Genomic DNA, 24,243 nt, shown 5'->3' with positions numbered 1-24,243 from the left:
TTAGTTAATTTTTAAAAAAATTCATTAGTTTAGTTAGCCATTAATAGTGAAATGACTATAATAGATACTGTATTGAAAAAAAAAAAAAAAAAAAAAAATTAATTTTTTTAATCTGATTTAACTTTAACTACACTCCTTTCCACCACTAGCCACTGTGACAACCACTTCCCCCACCACACCCACCACCACCTACACAAATAATTATATATGAACCGAGTTTAAAGATACATTCTCGATCACGACAGGTTTTTCCGATCTATCAGGTTCTTGTGAGTTTAAAGATGCATTCTCTTAAAGTCTTAATCACTTGGCTTATAGTTGTCAATCTGGTATCAATTAACTTGAAGACTTGGGAATTCTTAATTAGCTAAAAGTTGCCATCACACGCATCTGTCTGGTGGAAGTGGTGGTGGTGTAACAGTGGTGGTGGAGGTGGTGGTCGCGTGGTGGTGGTGGAGTGGTGCATGTGGTGGGGGAGGTGGTGGCAGCTGCGGTAGAGGTGACAGCGGCGGTAGGACAATGGCATAAAATAAAGTAACTATCATCATATCTAGCTAAGTAACTTCATCATAAAATTAATATATAGTTAACAGCCAAATTTGAAAATAACATACATTCCATTTTTAAGAAAATGTGTTGCAGATTAATTTCAAACAACATTAACGTAAAACAACATATGATAAAATAAAACATCGAAATTAAGTTGTCATTATCATACATTTCATTTTTAGGATAACATTAGTATTAGTACAATGGAAAGAACACCATTACAAGAAAACAATAATGCCTGCCATGCAACTCCAACCCTACCAAAAAAAAACCCGACTTTATGGGTAGTTGGAATGGCCACACTCAGTTTTCTATAATTGATGGTACTAAGTACGTATTACGTGTATATATATACATATATATATATATATATATATATATATATATATATAAGTTCTTGCATCTGTATCTCATGCGTGCACGCACACACATATATAAACAGGTCTACACATTCGATCTTATTCAGCTTGGATATTCATCTCCTCCCTCACCACCCTTATTCTTTACCGTTAAGACATTTCCGGGTAGAATATTATTACGCATTATCGGAAGAGTTTTGGGATTAACCTCCATCCCGTTGCTACTAATATTGTCATTTTTGTTGTCAATGTTGTTGTTTTCTGATGAAGATTGGAGGATGATATCGATACGTTCGGCTTCGTTGGAGCTTCTGGATGGCATGAGTTGAGCGTTCCTTTTCATCTCTTTTCCTTTTCCCCATAACACAACGTATAATCCAAACACTATCACTACAGCTCCTAGTACGCTGTTAATCACAAAAATTATATGTTAAATGGATTCATGTCATCCAAACAGGACTTAAGAGCCTGGCTAGGTACATGGCATATGTTAAGTGAATTATCTTATCCTGTAGGAATCAGTTAATCACAAAAATTACATTTTAAATGAATTCATGTAATCGGAACAATACTTTACGACCTACGGTGACATGTTTAAAATAAATTAATATAATCACCAACTACCAACTATACTTTGGAGGGTGACAAGAGTCATTTACCTTCCCAAGTGTAGCTTCTCATCCAAAAGTAAAGAACAAGCAATTGCTACGAGCACAAGCATCAAAGGACTAAAAACTGATGCAAAAAGTGGACCCCTCATACGTACACACCATGCAGTGAGAGTAATCGTTAGTCCAGTGGCCACAATTCCCTACAACACAATTCCACAAGCACATGAAAATTTAATCATAATAACCAACTAATTAATTTGGGCATGAATTGGAACAAGGTTGATTTGAAAATTAATCCAGTACAATTTGAATAAATATCTCAAATCTATGTAATTAAGTAGAGATGTAATCCAGCTAGGACGACATACTTGCCTCGTGAGAGGTATTAGGAGGAACCACCTCCTTACAAACTGTGTTTATTCCTTTGTAAAAAAAATAAATAAATAACCTTCTTATTTTTTTAAATGCTCGTCCAACTTATATAAAAGTGATTCAATTAGTTATATCATGGCACATTAGCTGTAAAAATTAAGAAGTTTTCTCCACTTGTACCATAAATTTATGAGACAAGCATTATTGAAAGTGAATTATGTCAATAGGATCCGATTCCAATTCAAATATGAATTCAAAAATAAAATATGAATTTAAATTTAAAGTTTCTTCAAAATCCGTATGTTTCATGTCTAATTAGAAAAACATACCGAGTAAAATATTGTCATTAGTCTAATGTTCCAACCCAACTTCCATTGAGTCCAATCTTTCTCCACGCAGAGGGCAAAAATAGTGGCCTGGATTGCCCCCATCACAGAGATCAGAGCGGTGCTGGAGTAGTGACAGGGATACTTCTGAACCATCTTAGCCTGGCCCACCAATGTACAAAAATGGAAATAAAAATATTAGTAAAGGGCAATATGGGAATATCAGTAGAGAATTCCTTGCAAGATCCTGACCTGAATGATCAACCCCAGTGCAATAGAGAAACAACTGCACACAACCAAAAAAGCACCCAAAACTCGATTACCAGACTTTGGGTGCCCCTGTACTGCCACGTGTCCATCATGATGATGCAAAAGGTCAAAATTCGTTGACCACAAGTTGATTTCAACTCCCTTATAAAACGTCAGAAGCATGGCCCCACTTATCCCTATCACTGTCCCCACCAACTTTGCTTTACCCGCGGCCGTACCGAATCCCAACCTCTCCAACCTGAACCCAACATAGAACCCAAATCAAACAGCTATCATTAAATACACTACAAGTTAGTCAGGTGGCAGTTACACATATAACTCAAATCAAACGAATATGATTCAATAAACTGCACATGAGTCACGTGACCTATATATATATGTATACATATACACACGTACCCAATTGATATCGCCATGACAAAGGTGATGGCAGGGACGAGATTGATCATAGCAGAAACAAATGTTGCTGAGGTTAAGACTAAGCTCTCGGCGTATAAATTTTGAGCCAACGATCCTCTGTAAAGTATAATTAATTAGTAACTTTTGAAAAAAGACAATTATTAATTAGTAACTACTTGAAAATAATTCATTTTGGATATGACCCAACGATTTACTTGCTTGATTTTGAAACTTAACAAACCTAAGTCTGGGGTCCGAGTTTCGTTGGGTGTTCTTTGTGGTTAGTTTCTGCTATCCCTGTAGTGACTTACTCGACCCGAGTAGGGAAGCACTTTTTCGGATGCTCGAGACTTAAGAAATGACGTCTACAATGATGTCATCATATTTGATGAACACATGCATAAAGGTAATTTAATGCGTCCAGAATACAGTTTTGTTTTTTTATGTGCATGAATTTTGCTCATTTAATTAGGTGGTAACGTTTGAACAGGCATTGTTGTGATTTCGAAAATCTACCAACTCTTTGTTACTTTTTGTGGAGTGAGATTGGCTAGATTGCTTTGATGAGTCTAAGACTCTAGCTAGAAGAAAACAAGTTTATTGAGAGAAATTAATTTAAAAAGAAATATATGGCTATTAATAGATATTACGTTGCTAAGTAATTAACTTAGAGATAATGCATACGTGCATGTAGACACAATGACCACTATACCCTACATATATATATGCAACTTACCCAAATAACCCACAGAGAAATGCTTGTAACACTACCATCCATGTCAGCTTTGGCCTTCTGTTCCTGTGAAAACAAAATCAATAACATGTTAAAATAATAATATTAAATACATACATATATATATACACACACACATATATATAAACTGTATAAAACCTTTTTGTCCAAGTAATTAAAATGGAATTTTACTTCTTAATTTTAAGATATAGTTATGAATGATCCAATAGTAATAGAGCAAAGTGGAGAACCTTCTAAATTCTTTAGGACCATTTAGCCACGCCCACAATTAGACAACAGACTCGCAAAAGATTTTTTTTTAGTTAGTACTCACACACATATATTTTCACAAGATTCGAATCCCTTTCTTTAGAAAGTAGGGGCTGATACCGCTAGACCACAGTTCAACTGTAAACTAAAATTTAAATTAAATAAAAAAAAGTAATTAAGAAGTACATGTCGATTTTAATTAATACCCAGATATTGAAATTCTGTGAATATCAATGGACTAAAAAAAATTCTTTAAAAAACAATTTCTAGAATAGCATATACGTACATAAATATGTGTGTGTGTGTGTGTGTGTATATATATATATATATATATATATTAAAGGGAAAATAAATTAGGAAATGATATAATTAATAGAACCTTTCAACGTAGAGAGCAAGAGGGACTATAAAAGCAGCGGCGAACATAAAGCGGTAAGCAACTAAAACCCTCATATTCATTCCATCATTTGCTGCAAGCTTGTAGAAAACATTCATTCCTGCAAATGCTATCTGAACCACCACCATCATTATCGTTGGCCTGGACCCATGTATAAAGTTGCATATCTTCCCCATTACAGCCATACAGAGAGTGTGTGTGTGTGTGTGTTTTTTTTAGAGAGAGAAAACAAGCTAGCAAGAAGATCAAGACCCTTCTTCTTGCTTGTTTCTTGAGAAAGAGAGAGACTTGTGGTGTTCTTGAAACAAGTATATTAGACTGTATATATAGACAAATATATTAAGAGAGAGAGAGTTCTTGGAGCTAAAATAAGGAGGTTGAGTGAGAAAAGTGAAAGGGTTAATTAAATGGAATGGAAGGCTATTTAATGTAATTAAGATTCCGAGGCTGTGCTATTTCCCTAAGTTGTTCTAGTGTGCGCACGTGTAAGCAGCAGTGGTGACACGTGCGAGGACGCACTCGTGCAAGTTCCAGACACGTCCTCAGTTTTTGCATGGGTTGTGAGATTAACCGCACGTCACAGCCTACGTTTAACTCCACTAAATGAAAGTGGTTGAAGAGAAGTTAAGAAGTAATTAGTGGTGAGGAGGAGTAAATGATCATGGACACGTGTACGGTCGCGAGGGCTGGGGTGATATCATTCGTCATGTGGCTTAGTGGAAATAAGATGAACAAAACAAGACTTTTCAAGAAAGCTGTCAACGTTTCCGTGAAAGCTCTAAGCATTTCGGAAATGAGATTAGACATATTGTTAAGAACTAAATTCAAACCTATTAGGTGGGATGCATGTAGTTTCATTAACTTTTTTTTATGTGTCTGCTCGGGCAAAGTACTGACATGAATTGACCTACTAAAACATGATCTAATGTTTTTTTTTTTTTTTTTTTTTTTTTTTTTTTTTTTCAACTGATTTATGGAACTCGTCTGAAAATACCATGTAAGCCCCTTTTTCTAAAAAAAACATAATTTTGAAAAGTGTGTAAATTTTTTTGAGTTTCTTCAAAATTTCAGCAAAATAATGGCAGTGTCTTAAGACCGAACCTAATGCATGTTTTCTAAAAAGTGCATGATGCTAATAATTAACTATACCTAAAATCTAATAGAAATTCTACGGTTCTACCCATATTGATTAAATTAGTGATTTTAAATTTTAATTAAGCAAAGTTTTCTTACAATTATTGTAGTTTTAAACATACTGATTTGATTAATTGTGATGCTTTTAACATATAAATAAAAAAATATATAATGTTATGAATGCACACACATTAAAATAACTTTGAAGTAAAAATAATAAGGAATCAAGTAAGACTTGGCAACATCCGAGTTTACTAGGAGAAAGAGGCAAGTAAAGAAAATCGAGCATTTCCACCCGAATTTTTGGCATATCTAAAAGAACTCTACTTGTATGTCAAATTTATTATGGACAAATTCAAATTTATAAACAAAATCATTATTGGTGAAAATCTGTCAAAGTTTTTTCTCGATCAAGTTTTAATAATATGTGGAATTCATATATTAAATAATAGGAATAATTCATTTGGCAAATCAAAAAGTTGTATGCTAAATATGACATATATGATTTTATGCCAAATGATAATTAGACATTTGACTACTAGGACAGAGGAAATTTCTATGTTAAAATTATCTGTTGAATGCATCACCTAGGAATTGAACATTCGAATGAATATGCTCTAATTATGCATATACGAAAGGGAGGGTATATGAAGCCTACATTGTGTCAGTAAACAAACTTTGAAGTTGAAAGCTTTCTAGTTTCTTTAACTAACGTGCTTAAACCTTCAAGGCTTGGAAATTTCTCTTCAAAATAGTAGTCTTCTTCCTATTCTCTTCAGTGATATATTACAAAATAATTTTTGAGGTGGAGAGGACTGGTTGGAGGCATGAACTTGACAGAGGAATGCTTTGAAGCTGTCTTAAGCCGGTTTTGTTGGGTTTATTACTCAAAATTCGTGTGCAGAAAATTAGTTTCCTTTTTCGTTTTAGAAAGTTGCAATTCGTAGAGGAAATTATATCCCATTATGTTTCTATTTCAGAGTTTTGATCATTATGGTAATTTCTTGTAAACAAGTTGGGGAATACTTGTCCAACAAAGAATTGGATTTAACGACTATAAATAAAAATGGGTATGAGAGGTTTAGAGAGAGAGAGAAGAGAGAAAATATGTTACGATTTAAGAGTGAGTGTTGTGAAGAGAGGAAAGAGTATATGTAATTTTCGAGTGTATACATGTAGCCTCAAAAGAGATGATGAGTGAGTAAGTGTGGTTTTGACATGTGGTTGTATATTCTCGTCCTTAATTCATAATAGTGAAATCTCTCTCTCTCCCATAGACATAATTTTAGAGTTTGGTGAACCATGTAAAATATTATATTGTACGTGGATGTGTGTGATTGTTATCTCCATATATGCTTGTGTTAATATGATGTGATGATGCTTCCGCTATATGTGATGAAGGAAAAAATTTAACTCTTAACAATAGTCGACCGTTGAATGGGTTGGAGGGAGTTAATTATCCCCAACAGGTTTCATATCGTGATTAAAGTGTCATTAATGTTTAACTCTGAATCCTATAAGAAGTGGTTATTTAAAGATGTTTTGTGTGGATAGAAATTTGTAATAGTGATGAATTACAGGGTCAAAATTTGCTGATATAGTTGTAATTTTGTTTATCTTGAGTCTCGGACTTATGGAGTTGAAGCACAAGTGCTTCTTACCGTTAAATCCGTTGAAAACATCAATTAGAACAATTAAGTGAGTGGGGAACACTTGTGAGTATTTTTAAAATTGGGTAGAAGAGTAGAGGTTGGAAATAGCATTCAGCAAAATCCAACTAGTTGCATTTGAAAGCCGAACTAGTTGCATTTCCTATATAAAAATTGTACTCGGGATAAATACAATCCATTGCATTTTCAAGTAGAACAGGTTGCACTTTTCCAACTGATTGTACTCTGAAGTCCAACGGATTGCACTTTCCTGAATGTACGAAAAATCAGATTTTGGTAACTTTTTAGTTTCCTATTTTTACCCAAATTTGTAGGGCAATCCTTACACGATTTTAAAAGCTCGTTTTACCTGTTGTAAGGACTCTATACTATATATATAACGTCCTTCACAAACCCTAGTAGAGAGGTACGAGAAATTGATTGCTTCAATTGAAAAAATCAAAGTTTTAGATGTCTTTGATTGAACATGTGTGATTACTGATTAGTTATAGGATGAAAAGATGCAACTTAAAACAAACATACATAACCTATTGGAGTGGATGTGTTTAGTGGTAAACAGACACCATGTGAACCATTGTAACCTATTGCAGTGGATGTGTCTATTGATGAACAAATACCATGTGAACCATTACAGCCAATTGGAATGGTTGTGTCCAGTGATGAAGAGACACATATAAATGGTTGTGTCCAACGATAAAGAGTCACACCTAATCCGAAAAGGCATTTCTATTTCAATAAATACCCCCTTGGGCTGCCATTTGCAAATTGTTCAATTCAATTTCTTCTCTCTCCCTCTCTAGACTTGAACCCAACCCAAGTAGGTTTAAACCATAGGTCAAGTGGTTCGAGTCACTTAGACCCTAATCCAATTTCATCGAATCATATTAAGATTGGTCTGAACCATTTAGTTCGGATTGCATCCAATTTAGCATTTATATAGTATAGATGCATTTTTTAGTCAGAGAGAGTATTACACGGAGGAAGTTTGCCGTATCCACGAGTTTGTAGTGCTACTACTGGTAGATGTAGACTGTTGTATCCTAAGAGACAAACGCCACAGAGTCCGTCAGCACCATACGTGACATAATTTTTTTTTTTTTTTTGAAAGTTAAAGTAAATTTATATAAATAAGAAGCCTGAGATAGGCAATTACAAAGACCAAGTCCAAATAGGACGGCCCAAGCAAGGAGATAGCTTACAAGGCTGAAAAGCCCACAAATACAAACATGAACATAATAGTTAGTCGCGAATCCAGTGAGCAGCCATTTAGGCAAAAGATGAAGCAATCTAAGAAGATGGGGCTTCTGTCTCCAATCCTAGTCTGGAGGTCGCAGTGGTGGACGCAGCACGGACCAAAAAATATTCCAATCAGATATAATTCGCCTGTTAATTGGAGAGTCCAGTGGAGGGTCAGCAATGAGTTTAAGGTGAATTGATTCCTCCAAATTGTTCAAGATGGAGTTCGTAAAGAGCCTTTTCCTCTTAAATACCCTTCGATTACGTTCTGTCCAGATGTTGTAGACCAGGGCTGTAAGTGCTAACCTTGAAATGTGTGGCCTGGAGTCCAATGTTTTGCCCTTCCAATGGTGAGTAGCCCAAGCTATCAATTCATTCCATAAGGAGGGAAGAATGTGAAAGCCACAGCGTGCTTGCAAAAATGTCCAAATGGGTGAATAGAAAGAGCATTGAAAGAATAGATGGTTGTGTGATTCTGGTATCAGATTGCACAGTGGGCACAGGTTTGGCAAATTCAGGTAGGAGGTGCAACCCCTATCTAGTGTCGCCAATCTGGATTGGATGGCAAGCCAAAGGATAAATGAATGTTTTGGGATCATTGGTTTAGTCCAAACTAGATGGGTCCAAGGGAGGGAAGGAATATGCTGGGTAAAGTATTTAAGGGTGTGGGCAATAGAAAATTTGCCTGTTGGTGATGGGATCCAGTGTAGTTTGTCAGGAATTAGATAATTTGGCTGGGGTAACAAGTTGTGGAGGGAGAGTTGGGGAATGATGTTTGTGATGGTGGTTGGGAATGACTATGAAGAATCAGTGATGAAAACACTTACCTTAGTCATATTGTCAAATGATGATGAGGATATTTGTTGACAAATAACTCTAAGATGCAAAGGGCCAAGGTGTGACCAACTGTCAAACCAAAAATTGGAGTTCATACCATTTCCAATTTCGAGCTTGACAAGTAGTCTGATAGCATGTTTGAGCTGGATCAACTTCCTCCATGTCCAAGAACATTGGCTTGGAGTACCAACCTCCTAAATACTCCTCCCTTTCAGCAAGTATGTATTGATCCAAGTGATCCATAGCATGTTTTCCTTAGACTTGATGATGTTCCAAAGGTGCTTTAAAATAGCAGTCCTATTCCATGAGTGCAGTTCAGGACAGGAATGCCTAAACCACCAGACCTTTTTGGGAGGCACACAAGAGCCCATTTCACCTTAGCACCATCCTTCTTAAGCTCGAGTCTAGACCATAAAAAGGCTCTGAATATGCTTGTGAGTTCATTAATAATCCTCACGGGGAGGATGAATTTGGTACACCAGTAGGTTTGAGTGCTGAAGAGGATAGATTTTATGAGTTGAACCCTTCCTGCAATGGAGAGAATCTTACTGGACCAATGTCTTATTCTTACTGTAACCTTATCAGTGAGTGCTTTGCAATCCACAGTTTTCAACATGGTGGAAATCAGAGGAACCCCTAGGTATCTTATGGGTAAACATCCTTGTTCAAATCCAACAAGGTTAAGAATGGCAGATTCAACTTCAGGGGCCATACCAGAGAGGAAGATTTGACTCTTGCCTTGGTTAACATGGAGCCCGGACAGGTTTGAGAAAATTTCAATGGCTCTAAGTAGTGTTTGTACAGAGGGAACACTTCCATGGCAAAAGAGCATAACATCATCAACAAATATCAAATGGGTAAGGGTAAGTTATTTGCATCTCCAATGGTATTTGAAGGGATTTGATGAAATTGTCTTGCTAAGGATTGAGGATAGGACTTGCGTAGCAATTACAAACAGTGATGGTGATAAGGTGTAATACCCTTAGTTTTTAAAAGGATGAAATGGGAATGGAAATTAAATTTTGGTTTTTATTGCATTGTTTTTATATGACGTATGTGTTTTGTTTTTTTAATTGATTAATGGTGATTTTCTTTTATTATTTGCTTAATTAATTAAGCGTGTATTTATTTTAGTTTAATTGTTTAAATTGAGTTTGTTCTAAGTTAATTGTTAATTGATTATTGATGTTTTATTTGACGTGTATTTAGTAGCTTATATTTGGTAATTTTTAATTTGTAGCTATAAAATTTGTTCATTTATTTTCTTTGTTTTATTTACCTCTTTGAATTAGGGTTTTATATTTTATGTATTCACGTTGGGTTAAGAAGTTAGGTTTAGCCGACTTTTAAGTCATATTGGAATTAGACGTAGGTTTAAATAAAAGTCTATATATAAAACAATATATGTGTCTGTAAGGGTTGGAGAAAACCCTATTCACGTAGTGTCTGGAGAGAGGAAAAACAGAGAGGTTGAGGGGAAAACATGAAGGGAACTGGGAAAGGGCTTTGGATTGAAGTTCATGTCAAGGAGGAAAGTATGGTTACTGTGAGATAGAACTGAGCAATAGGAGTTCGTCAGAAACTCCATAAACGGCGTTGTAAGGTTTCAAACCGAAACCTAAAGGCAAGTTTTATTCTATCTCATTCCTGTAAACTTGTGTTCTGTGCATTCTATATAGACTCCAGGGATTAATTAAATTTTTAAAAGTGATAGTTGATGCATGTTATAATGGACTGTAACTTGTTACGTTTAAATATCTGAAATCGTTTCTTGTATAAATGGGGTTGTTTTTTATTTAAACTTCTGTCAATAAATTCACAGTAAAATTTGAAGAGTTTCTAGGCTTATTGAGACTTATATTGAACCTTAAGAACATTTGGAACAGAGGATTGAACTTCGCCGGAAGCGAAGAAGAAGATAAACAGATGAAGCATAAATTGTTTCGTTCATAGTTTAAGCCTGTGTCAAGTAATTCATTCTGGAGTTGGATAAGTTTCTAGGATTGTTAGGACTTAATTTGAACCTTAAAAATCTTTAACAAAAGGTGGGACAGAGGGCTGAGGCTTTGCCGGACACGAAGAAGGCAACACAGAGGAAGTAGAGAAGGAAAAACGGAGGTTGGGGAAGTGGAGGCGGCTCTACACTTCAATGGAGGCTGCTCCATTGAAGTGGAGCCGGCTCCACAAAGTGTTGAGGCGGCTCCAATATGTGTGGAGCCGGCTCAACCTAAAATTGGAGGCGGCTCCAATTTTATAAAGTGCCCAGTACGTAGAATTTTGAGATTTTTGTTACTCCAGGGGTTAAAAGGCAAGTCTGAACTTTGATGGGGGTTCTTAAATGATGTTTATAACACATTAAAGACCTAGGCATATTGGTGTAGGCTATGGGAATGGACATCATGAAATATAGAAAATAATATTCATGCTGTCAAAGAAGGAGGAAGATTTAATTACTAGTTGTTTAGCAAATTAAATAGACTGAATTGAAAGGTAATTTTGGGATTTTATATCAATGATTTATATAACATTATTAAGTCCCAGGAATGTTGGTTTCTACTATAGTTATAGACATCATGAAATTTAGATACTAAATTATATACTGTAAGGAATAGTGGAAGTTGTATTTGCTAGTCTCGCTTTAGAAAACTAAATGGACTAGTATGGAGGTAGTTTTGGCACTCAAATATAATGTGTTCAGTTTATACTTCTATGTCTCAATATATTATGCTCTGGATTTATATTTGAGGATTAAATGACGTTATGAAATTTGAATATTAATTTGCATGTCGTCAAGGATTGAGGAGGATTTAATTGCTAGGGTTGCTTTAGCAAAGTACATGGACTAATATGGACGTATTGTTTTTGGCATTCTGGTATAATGTGTTTAGTTACAATTCTGTTTAGCATTATATCGTGCTATGGTTGTTAATTGCTGAACTGTTTTAATTTTTGTTCTGTTAATTATATGGAAATGGACGGTTTAAATTGTTTGCCATTACTTTAACAATTTAAAAGGAGGATCTATGATTATAATCATATACTGGATGTATAGGATCTTAATAATATCTGTTTTCTATTATGCTGGTTTCTGGATTTATTTGATGTCCATTTGAATGTGCATCATCTGTGGATCATATGCATGTATGTACCGGTATGGGACGGTGACATATGGAAGGATGGATTAGATCAAAACGCTAATTCTAACCCATTCATACATAAGGAATGGATTAACTAAAACAGTTAAATCCTACATGGATGCATGTCCTGTCAATTAAAACAGTTGAACGACATAATGGATATTTGTTTTATCTTTCTGCACTAAGAAGGAATTTATATATATACTTATGGTACCGTGATATGAGCTTGAGTCTCCTGATCACGGGTAGGGTACGTATATCGCCTAGGATTGATAACCAGGCCTGATGATATTTCCCTAGTTGTTCTACTTGGGTTGAGACAGATTATGTGGGCTGGTGAACGTCCTATAGTGTGTACTTATATCTATATGGACTACTTTAGCTATTGTTGAGCTATATTAGGATGTATCTGCGTATCGGGTTTATGTATGGATTGTAGTAGTACGAAACTTGCATGTGGGCCTAACCTACCCTTATTTTTCAGATGTTTGACAGTACCAGGTTTAGAGCTTGTTCGTGGGGATGCAGATACAGTCACTCACTCTTCCGATTAAATAGGATTTTCTTTCTGACTTTAGTTTTGGATTTTAATTCTGTAAAGTTTTATCATTTGGGATTATTAGGGGTCCATTAGTTGGATTCCCGAGTTGTACGAAAATTTAAAGGTTTAAATTTTATTAAACTTTTATTTGGAGGTTTTTCGTATTTAGATTTCTACTCAGCTTATTATTTATTTTCTTTTATTTCGTTTTGTATTCCTGTTTGTTTACATATTGACAGTTGGTATCCCTCGGATCTGTGCTCGGACTTGATCACCCGTGGCTCTAGAATCGAGGGGTATCACATAAGGGGTCACCCTGTCTTAGCCCCTTGACTCCTTTGAAATGGCCATGGAATTCGCCATTAAGGGATATGGTGAATGAAGTAGTGGTTATACATGATTCCACCCAAGTTATGAAAATAGTAGGGAAACCCAATAACCTAAGAGTGTCCAAGATAAAGTCCCAATTGATGGTATCAAAGGCCTTTCTTAGGTCAATTTTCATTATACACCTAGGTGAACCAGTGAATCTGTGGTAGCCATTGAGGAGTTCCTGTGCCATAAGGATGTTATCCTCAATATGCCTACCATGGATAAAAGCTGACTGGGATGGGCTTATGATGGATGGGAGGATTGGTCTGAGTTTGTTGGCAATGAGTTTTGAGACACATTTGTAGATGGTAGTTCAACATGTTATGGGTCTAAACTCATTAAGTGATATGGGGTTTGTGACTTTGGGTACAAGTGTGATTGAGGAGTTGTTAATTTCTTTAAGTATCTTCCCTATGATGAAGAATTCTTTAATGGCTTGGGTGATATCATACCCAATTACAGGCCATGCTTTTTGAAAAAGAGAACATTAAAGCCATCAGGTCCTGGGGCTTATCATTGTTTAGTGAGAACATGTAATGGTAGATGTCCTCATTAGAATGTATTGCTACCGGAGCAGGTATACATTCAGGTTTAACCACATTGGAAATGAATGGTGCAAGTGATGCAGTACCTGGGTAGTTGTGGTGTTACTGTCCAAGTGCGGTTTGGAAATGTAAGAGGACTTCTTGCTTGATAAGTACTTCAGTGTCAATGACATGACCAGTGGCATCCAAGAGACTGGTAATTTTATTTCTATTGAATCTTGATGATATGGTCTTGAAAAAATAAGCAGTGTTGGAATCCCCCTCCTTGAGCCATTGAAACCTAGATTTTTGCCTGTAGGTGAGTTCTTCTACTTCTTTGAGTTTCTTATATGATGCAAGGATCTCTCTCTTTTGTGTTCGAAGGACAGGATCATTTGGGACATTATCCAAAGCAGTTTGGCAAAGGGATAGCTTTTCCTTGGTCAGTTGGACTTTCATGGTAATCTCACTGAATTCTTTGGCAAGTTGTTGCTTGAGAGGACCCTTAAGACATTTAAGCTTAGAAGTGACTTGGAACATAGTGAAACCTCTAATAGGGTTATCCCAAATTGACTTGACAATAGGAATAAAGCTGTCATGTGAGCTCCAACAATTGAAAAACCTAAAAGGAACCTTCTTTCTTGGACTGGGTGTGCCAAGGGTGATGATCATAGGGCCATGGTCAGAAATTCCAAAGGGCAAAAAATTGCAGTGGGAAAGGGAAAATGATGCATTCCAGGAGCCATTGATGAGCACTCTATCAAGCTTCCTTGATATATTTGCAACATCCAAGCTTTTGTTGGACCAAGTGAAAAAAATGCCTGTAAACCTCAGGTCCTCAAGATTGGCCTCATGAAGGCACTCACAGAATTCAACCATGGCTTGAGCTTGAGTGGTTCTGCTAGAGCCACCAAAATTCTCATGTGAAGACTTAATAATGTTGAAATCACCTGCTAAAATCCATGGGGAAGAACTGAGATTGGTGGAGAGTCTTGTGATATCACTCCACAGGGTTCTTCTTTCATCTGCAGCATTAGCTCCATAAACAAAGGATATGAAGAAAGATGTTCTACACCTCAATAATGTAGCGGAACAGTGGATCATTTGCCTGGTTTCTTGCAAAACTTTAATATCAATGGAATTGTGATTCCTTTGAATCCAAATTCTGCCAAGAGGGGAGTGCTGATAGTTGTGGTGTAGGCTCCAAGATTTTGCCAAGGGTCTGTGTACTAAATCAATATTGACTTGGTTGATTTTGGTCTCAATGATTAACATAACATTAACCTTATGTTCCCTTATGAGGTTACGAACCTCATCCTGCTTGTCAAGGCCATTTAGGCCTCTAATATTCCATATGGCTATGACCATTTAACACTGTTAAAGAGCTTTCCACATGGGAGGATGATCCCTCTGTTTGGTGCTGATTGGTTCATGGATTTCTTCTTTTTTTTTTTTTGGTGTTTGTGGTTTATGTAAACTGGAGCTTGGGTCAGAAGGTGTGGGTAATGTGGTAGTAGGTTCTGAGCCTGATGTGCTCTCTTCAGTGTCAGAAAGTGGAGAAAAAGGGTTTGGAATAGATGTTGTATCCTTAATAATGAGGGCCTTATATGTGGCATCATAAGTAGCAAGAGGTCTCAGAGGAGTAAAGTTAATGACAAGTTTGTCATTATCACTGAAAAAATGAGTAACAGTGTTTTTAAGGGTGGCTGGTTGAGGTGGTTGAGTGAGAAGGGTGTGATTTTCATGGGAATTCCTGGAGAATGGTACAATTTGCCAATCATTGGGATTGTGAAGAGAATGGGTAGGGGTTTTGGAAGGTGAGGAAGGGCAGGTTTGAAGATTATGTCCAAAGCATTGACATAATGAGCAGCTTGGAGGACAGTGCAGGTATTCAAACCTTAATGAGGCCATTATCCCTGAGTTAAGCTGTAGGTTCAGTGTAGCAGGGAAGTGGGAGTTAGTGTTGATCTCAATACAAAGCTTTACAAACCTGGTCTTGGATTTTTCCTCTGTGTAGATGTTAGCAAAAATGGGTTTACCGATGGCACTTACAACAAGACTAAATCCTGAACTAGTCCAGTAATGCAGAGGAAGCCCAAAGATCTTGACCCAAATAGGTAAGGAGGAGACATGGTGGTTGTACCTGAATTCGGGGTCCCATTTCTTGAGTGTAATGGCTTTACCAGCAAAGAACCATGGTCCTTCAGCCAGAATAAGGTCACACATGGCTGAAGAGGAGAAGTGAAATTCAAAAAAACCTTTGACAGAGCTTGTAACCTTGAGAAGACCTTTGTCACTCCAGTACTTAGTTGAGAGGGTTTGGATAAGGCCAAAATGAAGACTTTTGTGTACAAAGAATCCTATGAGACTAGACCTCAGTGCTGAAATGCCTGCATGTTCAATTTCTGGTGAGGAAAGAATTAAATCTCCAGTTACAGAATCTTGATGGTGCTTGAATGTCATTTTAGTTTTGGAATCCCTCACAACTGAAGCCCAAGTGAGTGATTCTGGCCTCTGTTTAGGGGGATTGAGTGTTTGTGGTGTAGGAGGGATGATTGGGGGGATTGGAATGTATGGAAGAGTGGTTGGAGAAGAAGGGTTGTTTAGAAGGGAAGTGGTGGTTTGATTGTTAAGGTTGTTTTGTGGCTGCGGTTTTGGAGGGGGGGGGTAATGTTTGGTTGGTGGTTTTGGGGAATAGGATATGTGCTGGCTGTAGTAGGGGTGTGTGATACAATAGGAGTGCATACAGAATGGTTTTTGACTAAGGAGACTTTAACTGGGGGTAGGGTGCTATTTTGGTGTAAGGAGCTATCCTCAATGGGCTGTGATATGTCAGAGTGATGTGATGATGTAGAGGATTTGAATTTTGAAATGTTTGGCTGGTGTTTGGTTTGGTGGGATAGTATGGTCCGGTCAATAGAGTGGTCAATGGGGGTGGTTCTGGCACAACTACATCTGAAGGTGGATCTGAATCCTTGAAACAGCTCTGAGCCTCAGTAGTGATTGAGTTGTGGTTAAGGAGAATAATTTGATCACTCAGTTCCGTGACCCTTGCTCTAAGGACTCTTTGAGATTCTTGACCTCTCCCAATGAGGTCCCTAAGCCATTCAACCTCTTCAAGAAGATAAGAATACCTGTAATTGCTCCTAAACTCAACAACTTCAACTCGGAGCCTATAGATTTCATCAATCATGGCCTGTGTGTTTGATGGGTCAAGGTCAATAAGAATTTGGTTATAGTCATCTTTATAAATATGCTTGATTTGCTGGTGTGGCTCATGATTAGTTGGGAAGTGATTAGTTGTATGATCAGAAAACGTGACGACCCTTTTCTGCTTTGGATTGGGTTGTGCTTTGGTATGGGTTTTGATAGGTGGTTGATTAGCAGGTCGTTTTAGAATGGTGATGGGTTGCTGCTGGGGATGGGTTTTAGTTGATCTCTGTGGCTTAAAGGGGGTTTTTAGGTGATTTGAAGGTGGGCTTTTGGGGTTGAGGTTGGATGGGTTTTGAGTGACATAGGTGGAACATGCCTACGGAGGGAATTTGAGTGGGAGAAATAGTGGTTTTAAGTGGTTGGGTGTGGTTTTCCGGTGAGGGAGACCGTTGGATGAGGAGACTCTCATGAGGGAAAAACTTTTTAAGAGAGAGAGTAGAAAAAGAGCCGTTTTTTCTGTACTTGGTTGTGTTCACTTCATTGCAAGTTCACACCAGTCAACGAACCGTGACTCTGAAAGTTCACCATGAACTTTCATTACAAGTTCACAATATCCATGAGGACACTCAACCTTACGTGACGTAAATTATCTTAAGGACATAGATTGTCTTAATAACATAGTATCCAATACTAGCCTCGGTCCAGGTTCTTTATTTATTATTGTTATTTTATTGATTTAATTTGCATATTTAATTAAATATCGAGTTGATTAATTAATTAATTATTTTTAGCATATTATTAATTATCTCATGACATATTAATATAAGGTTGGTTATATTTTAAATATCATATGAAGCATATATTTTCTAATAAAGTCTACATTAGATTACAAGTTTATCAAAACAACAGATTTAATTTCTGCAAAACTTTACAAAATTCAGATTTGAAGGAAGAGGAGGTTTCGATTATACTTTGAATGAATCAAAGACATTTGTGGAGCGTTGGTTGATCTACCAGTGATCTTTCTAGAGAGATCCAAAGTAAGCTTGAGGTCGAGAGTTGTTGAACAGGGGAGTTGCAAAGTTACGGACAATCAACAATTGATTTTTGGTAGAACGAAAATCTATGAGTTTGAGTCAGAATCTATTGTACCTTGCTTCAAATATAATGGATTGTTTTGCTCGATACAGTAGAGTCACCAAGATTTTTCATAAATGATTGGTTAATTTTTACCAATTAAGACTTTTAGTTAAATATTAGATACCATATCTCAAATTTTACTTTACTTGCTTTATTTTATAATATTTATTTATGTGGCTGCGTAGGCTTAATTGATCATTATTTTAGAAAGTTCCACGTCAGGAGATGCATCATTTCATAAGAATCTCACGACAAAACAAAGTGGCACAATCACGATTGACATTACGCAGACTGTTGCACCAACATTTTGCTGCTTCTAGCTTTTTCTAGATTGATTTGGGAAATTAAGATGAGAAACAATGTTTTTCATGTTTATATTGCTTTTTAGGTTAAAAAAGTGTGTGTCTTTTTAGGTTTAAAAAGTGTATGTTTTCATGATTCTAGAAGCTTTGAACGCAATTAGATCGCTCTATTGGCTTTGAACGCAATTAGAACGCAATTAAAGTGACACCAAAAAAAATAGAACGCAATTAAAGTGATTCTAGAAGCTTTGAACGCAAAAAATAGAACGCAATTAGAACGCCAAAAAACATAGAACGCAATTAGAACGCAATTAGATGATTGTAGAAGCTTTGAACGCCATTAAAGTGACACCAAAAAAAATAATAATAAAAAAAATAAAAAGTATGGTATTATTAAAACTACATAAATTCCTTAAGTCTAGTGTACGTAATTCATTTTAGATCACTTCAGCAATAGTTGAATTGTATCTGCACCTGTTGATAAGACATGCAACCCTAAATTTTCTTTTCCTTCCAACCAATACTAATGGTGTACCTTCGCGGCCCATTAAAAAGAAAGAAATGCCCTATATGCATTTGTGCTTAGTGGAAAAATAAAATGTCAAACAAATAATTAAAATTGGAAAATACTAAGCAGTTTGATTCGGACGGTATATTACCACTCATTAGAATTTCATGAGCTTCTAAATGAGTGGAGTGCAACAGTTTTTTAATTGGGAGTATTATTTCATTCTTATATTATTTCATATTTACAATTAAACAATATAATGAAAATGACTATTCCATTGTATTCCCATTCTTATTTCATTTCTAGATTTATTTCATTCCTACATACAAAATTAGGCCTTATTAATTTATGTGAATAGAAATTGACGTCATCATAATATTAATAATATTTTTGATGGTGTCACCATTGATATGAAATTAGTTGAATCCGACCATCAAACTTTTTATCATTACGTATACAAAATAAATAAATAAATAAATAAAGAAGATTAAAAAAAAAAAAATACCACATTCTATTGTATGAAAATAATTTTCTAATGAAAAATTCTTTATTTAGAATTTGGCCACATACACAAAATTGGGTGAAAACCACCATGTCCCGTACTACATTTGTATCAATTAATTTTCTTGGATTGAATTGAAGCAAAAGGAATGTCAAGGAAAGGGTACTACAACTACTAGTGGGTTGTCAAATTGTTTGTAGAAACGTGTACTTAATTAAATTGATACAACTGCAAGTCCAAAGAAAGGGAACACCTTACAAAAGGTATACCTAATTAAATGAATTGGTTTCGGCCACTAAAAGGCATTACCCAATAATATCAATTGGTTTCGGCCACTAAGTATATGCAGCCTTCAACCAATGTGTTTATATGATATTGTGTCCAACTTTCGACAACTTTGTTTCAGGTAATATAGACAATATTGCTTGCAGGTTCACTGTTTTCTTATTAAAGTTGAGGGTGATGGCCCAGCAGCCTCGGTTTTATTTATTATTATTTTTTGAAAGTGATCTCTCAATCGTACTCTCTATTCTATACCTCGTGTCAACACTTTACTAATATAATATATGATCTTTGACCAGATTTGAAAATAAACAGACAATTTTATATAAATAAAGATTGTAATCCCGTTTGGAGAGCTTCCTCGTATTAAAAATCCTTTATTAATAAAGGTATTTGTGAAAAGAATTTTATTGTAATGAATTTATATGAAAAAACGTTTGACGAAAACATTTTTTAAATTTAGTTTAACTTTTAAATTATTTTTTTCTTGACAATAATATCCGTTATCCTTAACAATTATTGCAACCCTTTAATAAAAAAGTGTGAAGGCGGCAGTAATGAAAGGCGATGACAATGCTAATATATAGTGGTGGTGGCAGAAAGTAATTGCGATGGTAGTGGTGGAAGGTGGCGGTTGAGGAGGTTGGTGGTGGAATGTGATGACGTCGACGGTGGTGGAAGGTCACGGTTGAGGGTTGCGGTGGCAGCAATGGTAGTGGTGGAAGCCTAGAAGGTGGCGATGGCAATGGTAGTGGAGGGTGATGGTGGAGGTGAAAATGGTGATGGTGGTGGAAGGTGGTGGTGGCGGTGGTGGCAATGGTTGTGGTAAAGGTCACGGTGGTAGTGGTTGGTGGTAGTGGTAGTGGTAGTGAAGGGTAATGGTGGCGGTTGTGGAAGGTGATGGTGGTGGAAGGTGGTAGTGAAGGGTGATGGTGCCGGTGGTAGAAGTTAGTGGTGGTGGGGTGGAACGGAGGACTAAGATAGAATATAGGATAATCTTGTCAATTTATAAAAAGTACATGTACAAATTAGTAAAATAATAAATTTATCGTTGAAAAAAAATTGGCTTCTTAAAAAGAGTTTTCAAAAGTAATATTTTCTTAATTGTTTGAAATGGGTTTCTTGGCCATTTGATTTTCAAGAAAGTGTTTAACATATGTGTAACCAAAGTTACAATTTTTTTCAAATGGACTTTTCAAGCTTGGAAGGACTTTTTGAGGCTCCAGAAAGCTCCCCAAACGGGATCTATATGTTTGTGCATTGCAATCGTAGTAGACTCGGGCGAATAAATCGGTAGATTCATAAAGGTATGCAATAGTATCGAACCTTTGAAAATGGGTTACAAACTGACCGATAAGCAGTGTGCGTATTTGCTGATATAGTGAATCATAGTTTGTAAAATATTTAGCTAATACAATTAGGTCACTCACTTCTTCTTCTTGTGTGTGTGTGTGTGTTTTTTTTTTTTTTTTGGTTTTTTCCTTGACAAACAAACAAACAAACACCACTAGAGAAACAAAACAACATAAGTACACAATAACAACAAGAAGATATGGGGAATGAAAGTAACAGGCACCAACGCTGCATCACACCAAAGATGGCTATTGAAGCGTTTGTCCATAGCATGGTCGATTTGTTTTTCATGTCCCCAAGCTTTACTAGCTTTCAAAGGGTGAAGCAAGAGTGGACTAAGAAAGTGAAGGCTCGGGAGGTGGTGGGTCCATGCCTTGTATTATGAGAAACCTATCTTGGCCTTTACACGTCCACAATCCACGAGGATTGGACTGATACTTCAATGAAATTTGCACTTGGGTCGCTCACAAAAACATCTGGAATATGGGTCGGGCTAGATACTTGCCCACTCACTTCACAAGAACAAAATTTGTAGGTGAATAGCGGTGGTTTCTCTTCTCTTAATTAAAGAGAATGTGAGGAGTTTGAACACCTAACGGACATTTGTGAAAGGAAAGTGAGCGTTGGAGCTCATAATACACATTTGTCAATGAATAGCATTTATCTATAAAAAAAATTGGCTAGTGGTTTGCACTATTTTGACCTTAGTACTAAATTGTGTGTGCGCATATGTATGCATGCATGTATGAAAATAAAACATGTGGATAGTGGACAACTTGATGCTTTTGGGACATGACGAGTACCTTCTATGACATATTTGATGTGGTCTGCTTCAATTATAGCCACTTTGAAAACTTAATTTTTCCCAAAATGGAAGTGCATTAGTTAATTATTCATTCATTCACATATGCACACAAATAATACTAATAATAATAACCATAGTTCAAGTACGTTCCACTTGGGCATAACTAGAACAACCTAAGTTCATAATTAATTTATAAAAAAAATAGAATTTGTATGCGTGTACTACTTCTCAGATTTGTCCAAGTTCAAATAGAAATCAATGACGATCACATAATGATTTTCAACCGACAATGCAAAACTTTGTATACAAATCGCATTGCTTCTTCTTTTAATGTTATCACTTGCATTTAACTTATGCTTGTTGGAACTAGAATCATCAAGAGACCGTTTTCATGAAGAAAAAAAAACAGACAGACCGTTTTCATGCGTCCAAACATGTAGTTAGGTACAATTATAAAAGTGTAGAGTCTGATAATACTGTAAATCTTATTATGTGTAAACAGATCAAATTCTGTAATTTCGTTTTTCTTCATTATAGTGAAATCTTAGAAACTCCATAAACAATAATTCAACAAAAAACCATATGTCACTAGGTGATTCAATTCAACAAAAAAATATAATAAAGATATATACACTTTACCTCCCCTATAGATTGTTTAAATAATAGGAACCTCACCTCTACTTTCAAATATAACACTGACCTCCTCGGTCAGTATTGACCATGACCCAAATTTGTTAAATAATTATTATATTTTTTTCTAATTGGTACTCACACACACATGTCTTTTTTGAGACTTTAACCTTTGACCTCTCTTTGATAGGTAAGAAACCGATACCGCTAAATCACTAACCCGTTGGTACTAAATAATTATTATATCCATTATACTATGGACAAAATAACATTTTCAAACTTTCAAAAGGTATTTTTGGGTGTTAAATAAATTTTAATCACGACATCAGTAGATAAGAACGTCAAATTTTATGACAAGGGACAGTGTTACTCAAACCTGAAGTCAATGTTATATTTTAAAGTAAATGAGATGTCATATTATTTAGGCAATCTACATGGGAAGAAGGTGTAATTATTCCTTATTTATATTAACTTTTATTTTTTAGATTTTGATGAATCCCTTTTCTTAGTTGAATTGATCAGACCACACGGTCCAGAATCATTTACTAATTATCATTTAATATTTGTCTGAGAATGACATATGAATGGTATAGATATAAAATAATAAACTACATTTTTTACTGTTTAATTGAATCTAATGGTTAATATTTAAAGTGTTCATACATTTTTCTTACACATCAAAAAGCAAGTGAACAATTTTGTAGATTTTGCATTTTGACCTTTGAAAAAGTTTTTCATGATGGAGATCATAATTATCTGAAAAACTTTTCCAAAGGTATATATTGATCACTTTCAAGGAATGCAAAAAAAAAAAATCAGATAATTATGATCTCCATTATGAAAAACTTTTCCAAAGGTGAAAATGCAAAATCACTATCCATCCAAAAATCAACCACGCAACTACAATGCCTCTTGCGCACAATCAAAGAGACATAATAATGACGTTTTTGTCTATCATTCCTAAGTTTGTCACAAATCCTCTAATGGGAAATTTTCTCTTCTTAGTGTTCAATTTGTACAAGTCACACATAGTGCTCAATTATAATAATCTTTTGGTAAGCTTTTCTTGCAGTTCATTTATCTTATGCATTAAAGAAATAAAAGAGAAGAAAACAAGAGAGAATGCTAAACAAAAATGGATACAACCGGGGGATTAGATGACTAAACAAAAATGGATATAACCCTAATAACATTGAGCACATATTGGCGTTATCTTTCAAACAGTAAAGTTCATACAATACATTTACATTGTGACACTCTACAACATATTATGCAGGAATTCAATATGTTTTACCTAATAATTACGTTGCTAAGCTAAATTATTTTGATAACGATTTAAAGTTGTTGCGTTGTCAATTTAAATGCACAATTGACATACAACATAAGTTATTCAGAAGAGGATCCTGAAATCACTCTCATACCACATATTTTGAATTAATTTAGGATAGAAAGTGAGAAAAACAAAAAATAACAACAACAATAGTGTCACTTGTTTATAGGGTAAAGTACAAAAAATACCTTTATTATTTCAAAAGTATATAAATAACACTCATCATGTCCAAATCCTACCCTGTAGTTTTAAAAGTGTGCAAATAAGAACTTCTGACCCCCAAAATTGACATGTGCAGGTCATGTGACCAAAAATAATCTTTAATACCAACAATGCCCTTTTGAAATACCCAAACTACCCTTTACTCATTTTCTCCCTCATATCTATATATTATAATATATATAATAATACCCTTATTTAATTAATTTTCTTTCTATAAATTAACTATTTTTATTTTCTCTCTCTCTAAGGGCTCTTTGTCTCTGTATAATTTCTCTTTCA

The 24,243-nt window shown here is 35.6% G+C and overlaps 3 protein-coding genes across 3 annotated transcripts; all 3 read right to left on the bottom strand.

The window, feature by feature from the left end:
• Positions 1-1,011: 1,011 nt before the first annotated feature.
• LOC132301507 (WAT1-related protein At1g68170-like) lies at positions 1,012-4,471 on the bottom strand. Its single transcript, XM_059798756.1, has 7 exons — positions 4,269-4,471; positions 3,623-3,685; positions 2,887-3,003; positions 2,470-2,725; positions 2,221-2,379; positions 1,568-1,719; positions 1,012-1,315 (listed from the first exon to the last, which is right to left on the bottom strand). Exons 1-7 carry the CDS (start codon positions 4,469-4,471, stop codon positions 1,012-1,014), a joined length of 1,254 nt encoding a protein of 417 aa, XP_059654739.1.
• A 9,389-nt stretch (positions 4,472-13,860) lies between these two features.
• On the bottom strand, positions 13,861-15,105 carry LOC132301506 (uncharacterized). Its single transcript, XM_059798755.1, has one exon. The coding sequence runs from the start codon at positions 15,103-15,105 to the stop codon at positions 13,861-13,863; it is 1,245 nt and encodes a 414-aa protein (XP_059654738.1).
• A 9-nt stretch (positions 15,106-15,114) lies between these two features.
• Positions 15,115-16,200, bottom strand: LOC132301505 (uncharacterized). Its single transcript, XM_059798754.1, has one exon. The coding sequence runs from the start codon at positions 16,198-16,200 to the stop codon at positions 15,115-15,117; it is 1,086 nt and encodes a 361-aa protein (XP_059654737.1).
• Between the last annotated feature and the right edge of the window lie 8,043 nt (positions 16,201-24,243).

This window comes from Cornus florida, unplaced genomic scaffold (genome assembly GCF_030987335.1).
Source record: "Cornus florida cultivar Cherokee Brave unplaced genomic scaffold, ASM3098733v1 CherokeeBrave_3.0.0_Hap2_Chr03, whole genome shotgun sequence".
Lineage (NCBI taxonomy): Eukaryota > Viridiplantae > Streptophyta > Magnoliopsida > Cornales > Cornaceae > Cornus > Cornus florida.
Note: the sequence above shows the minus strand (reverse complement) of the source record. Positions and strands in the feature narration are given on the sequence as shown.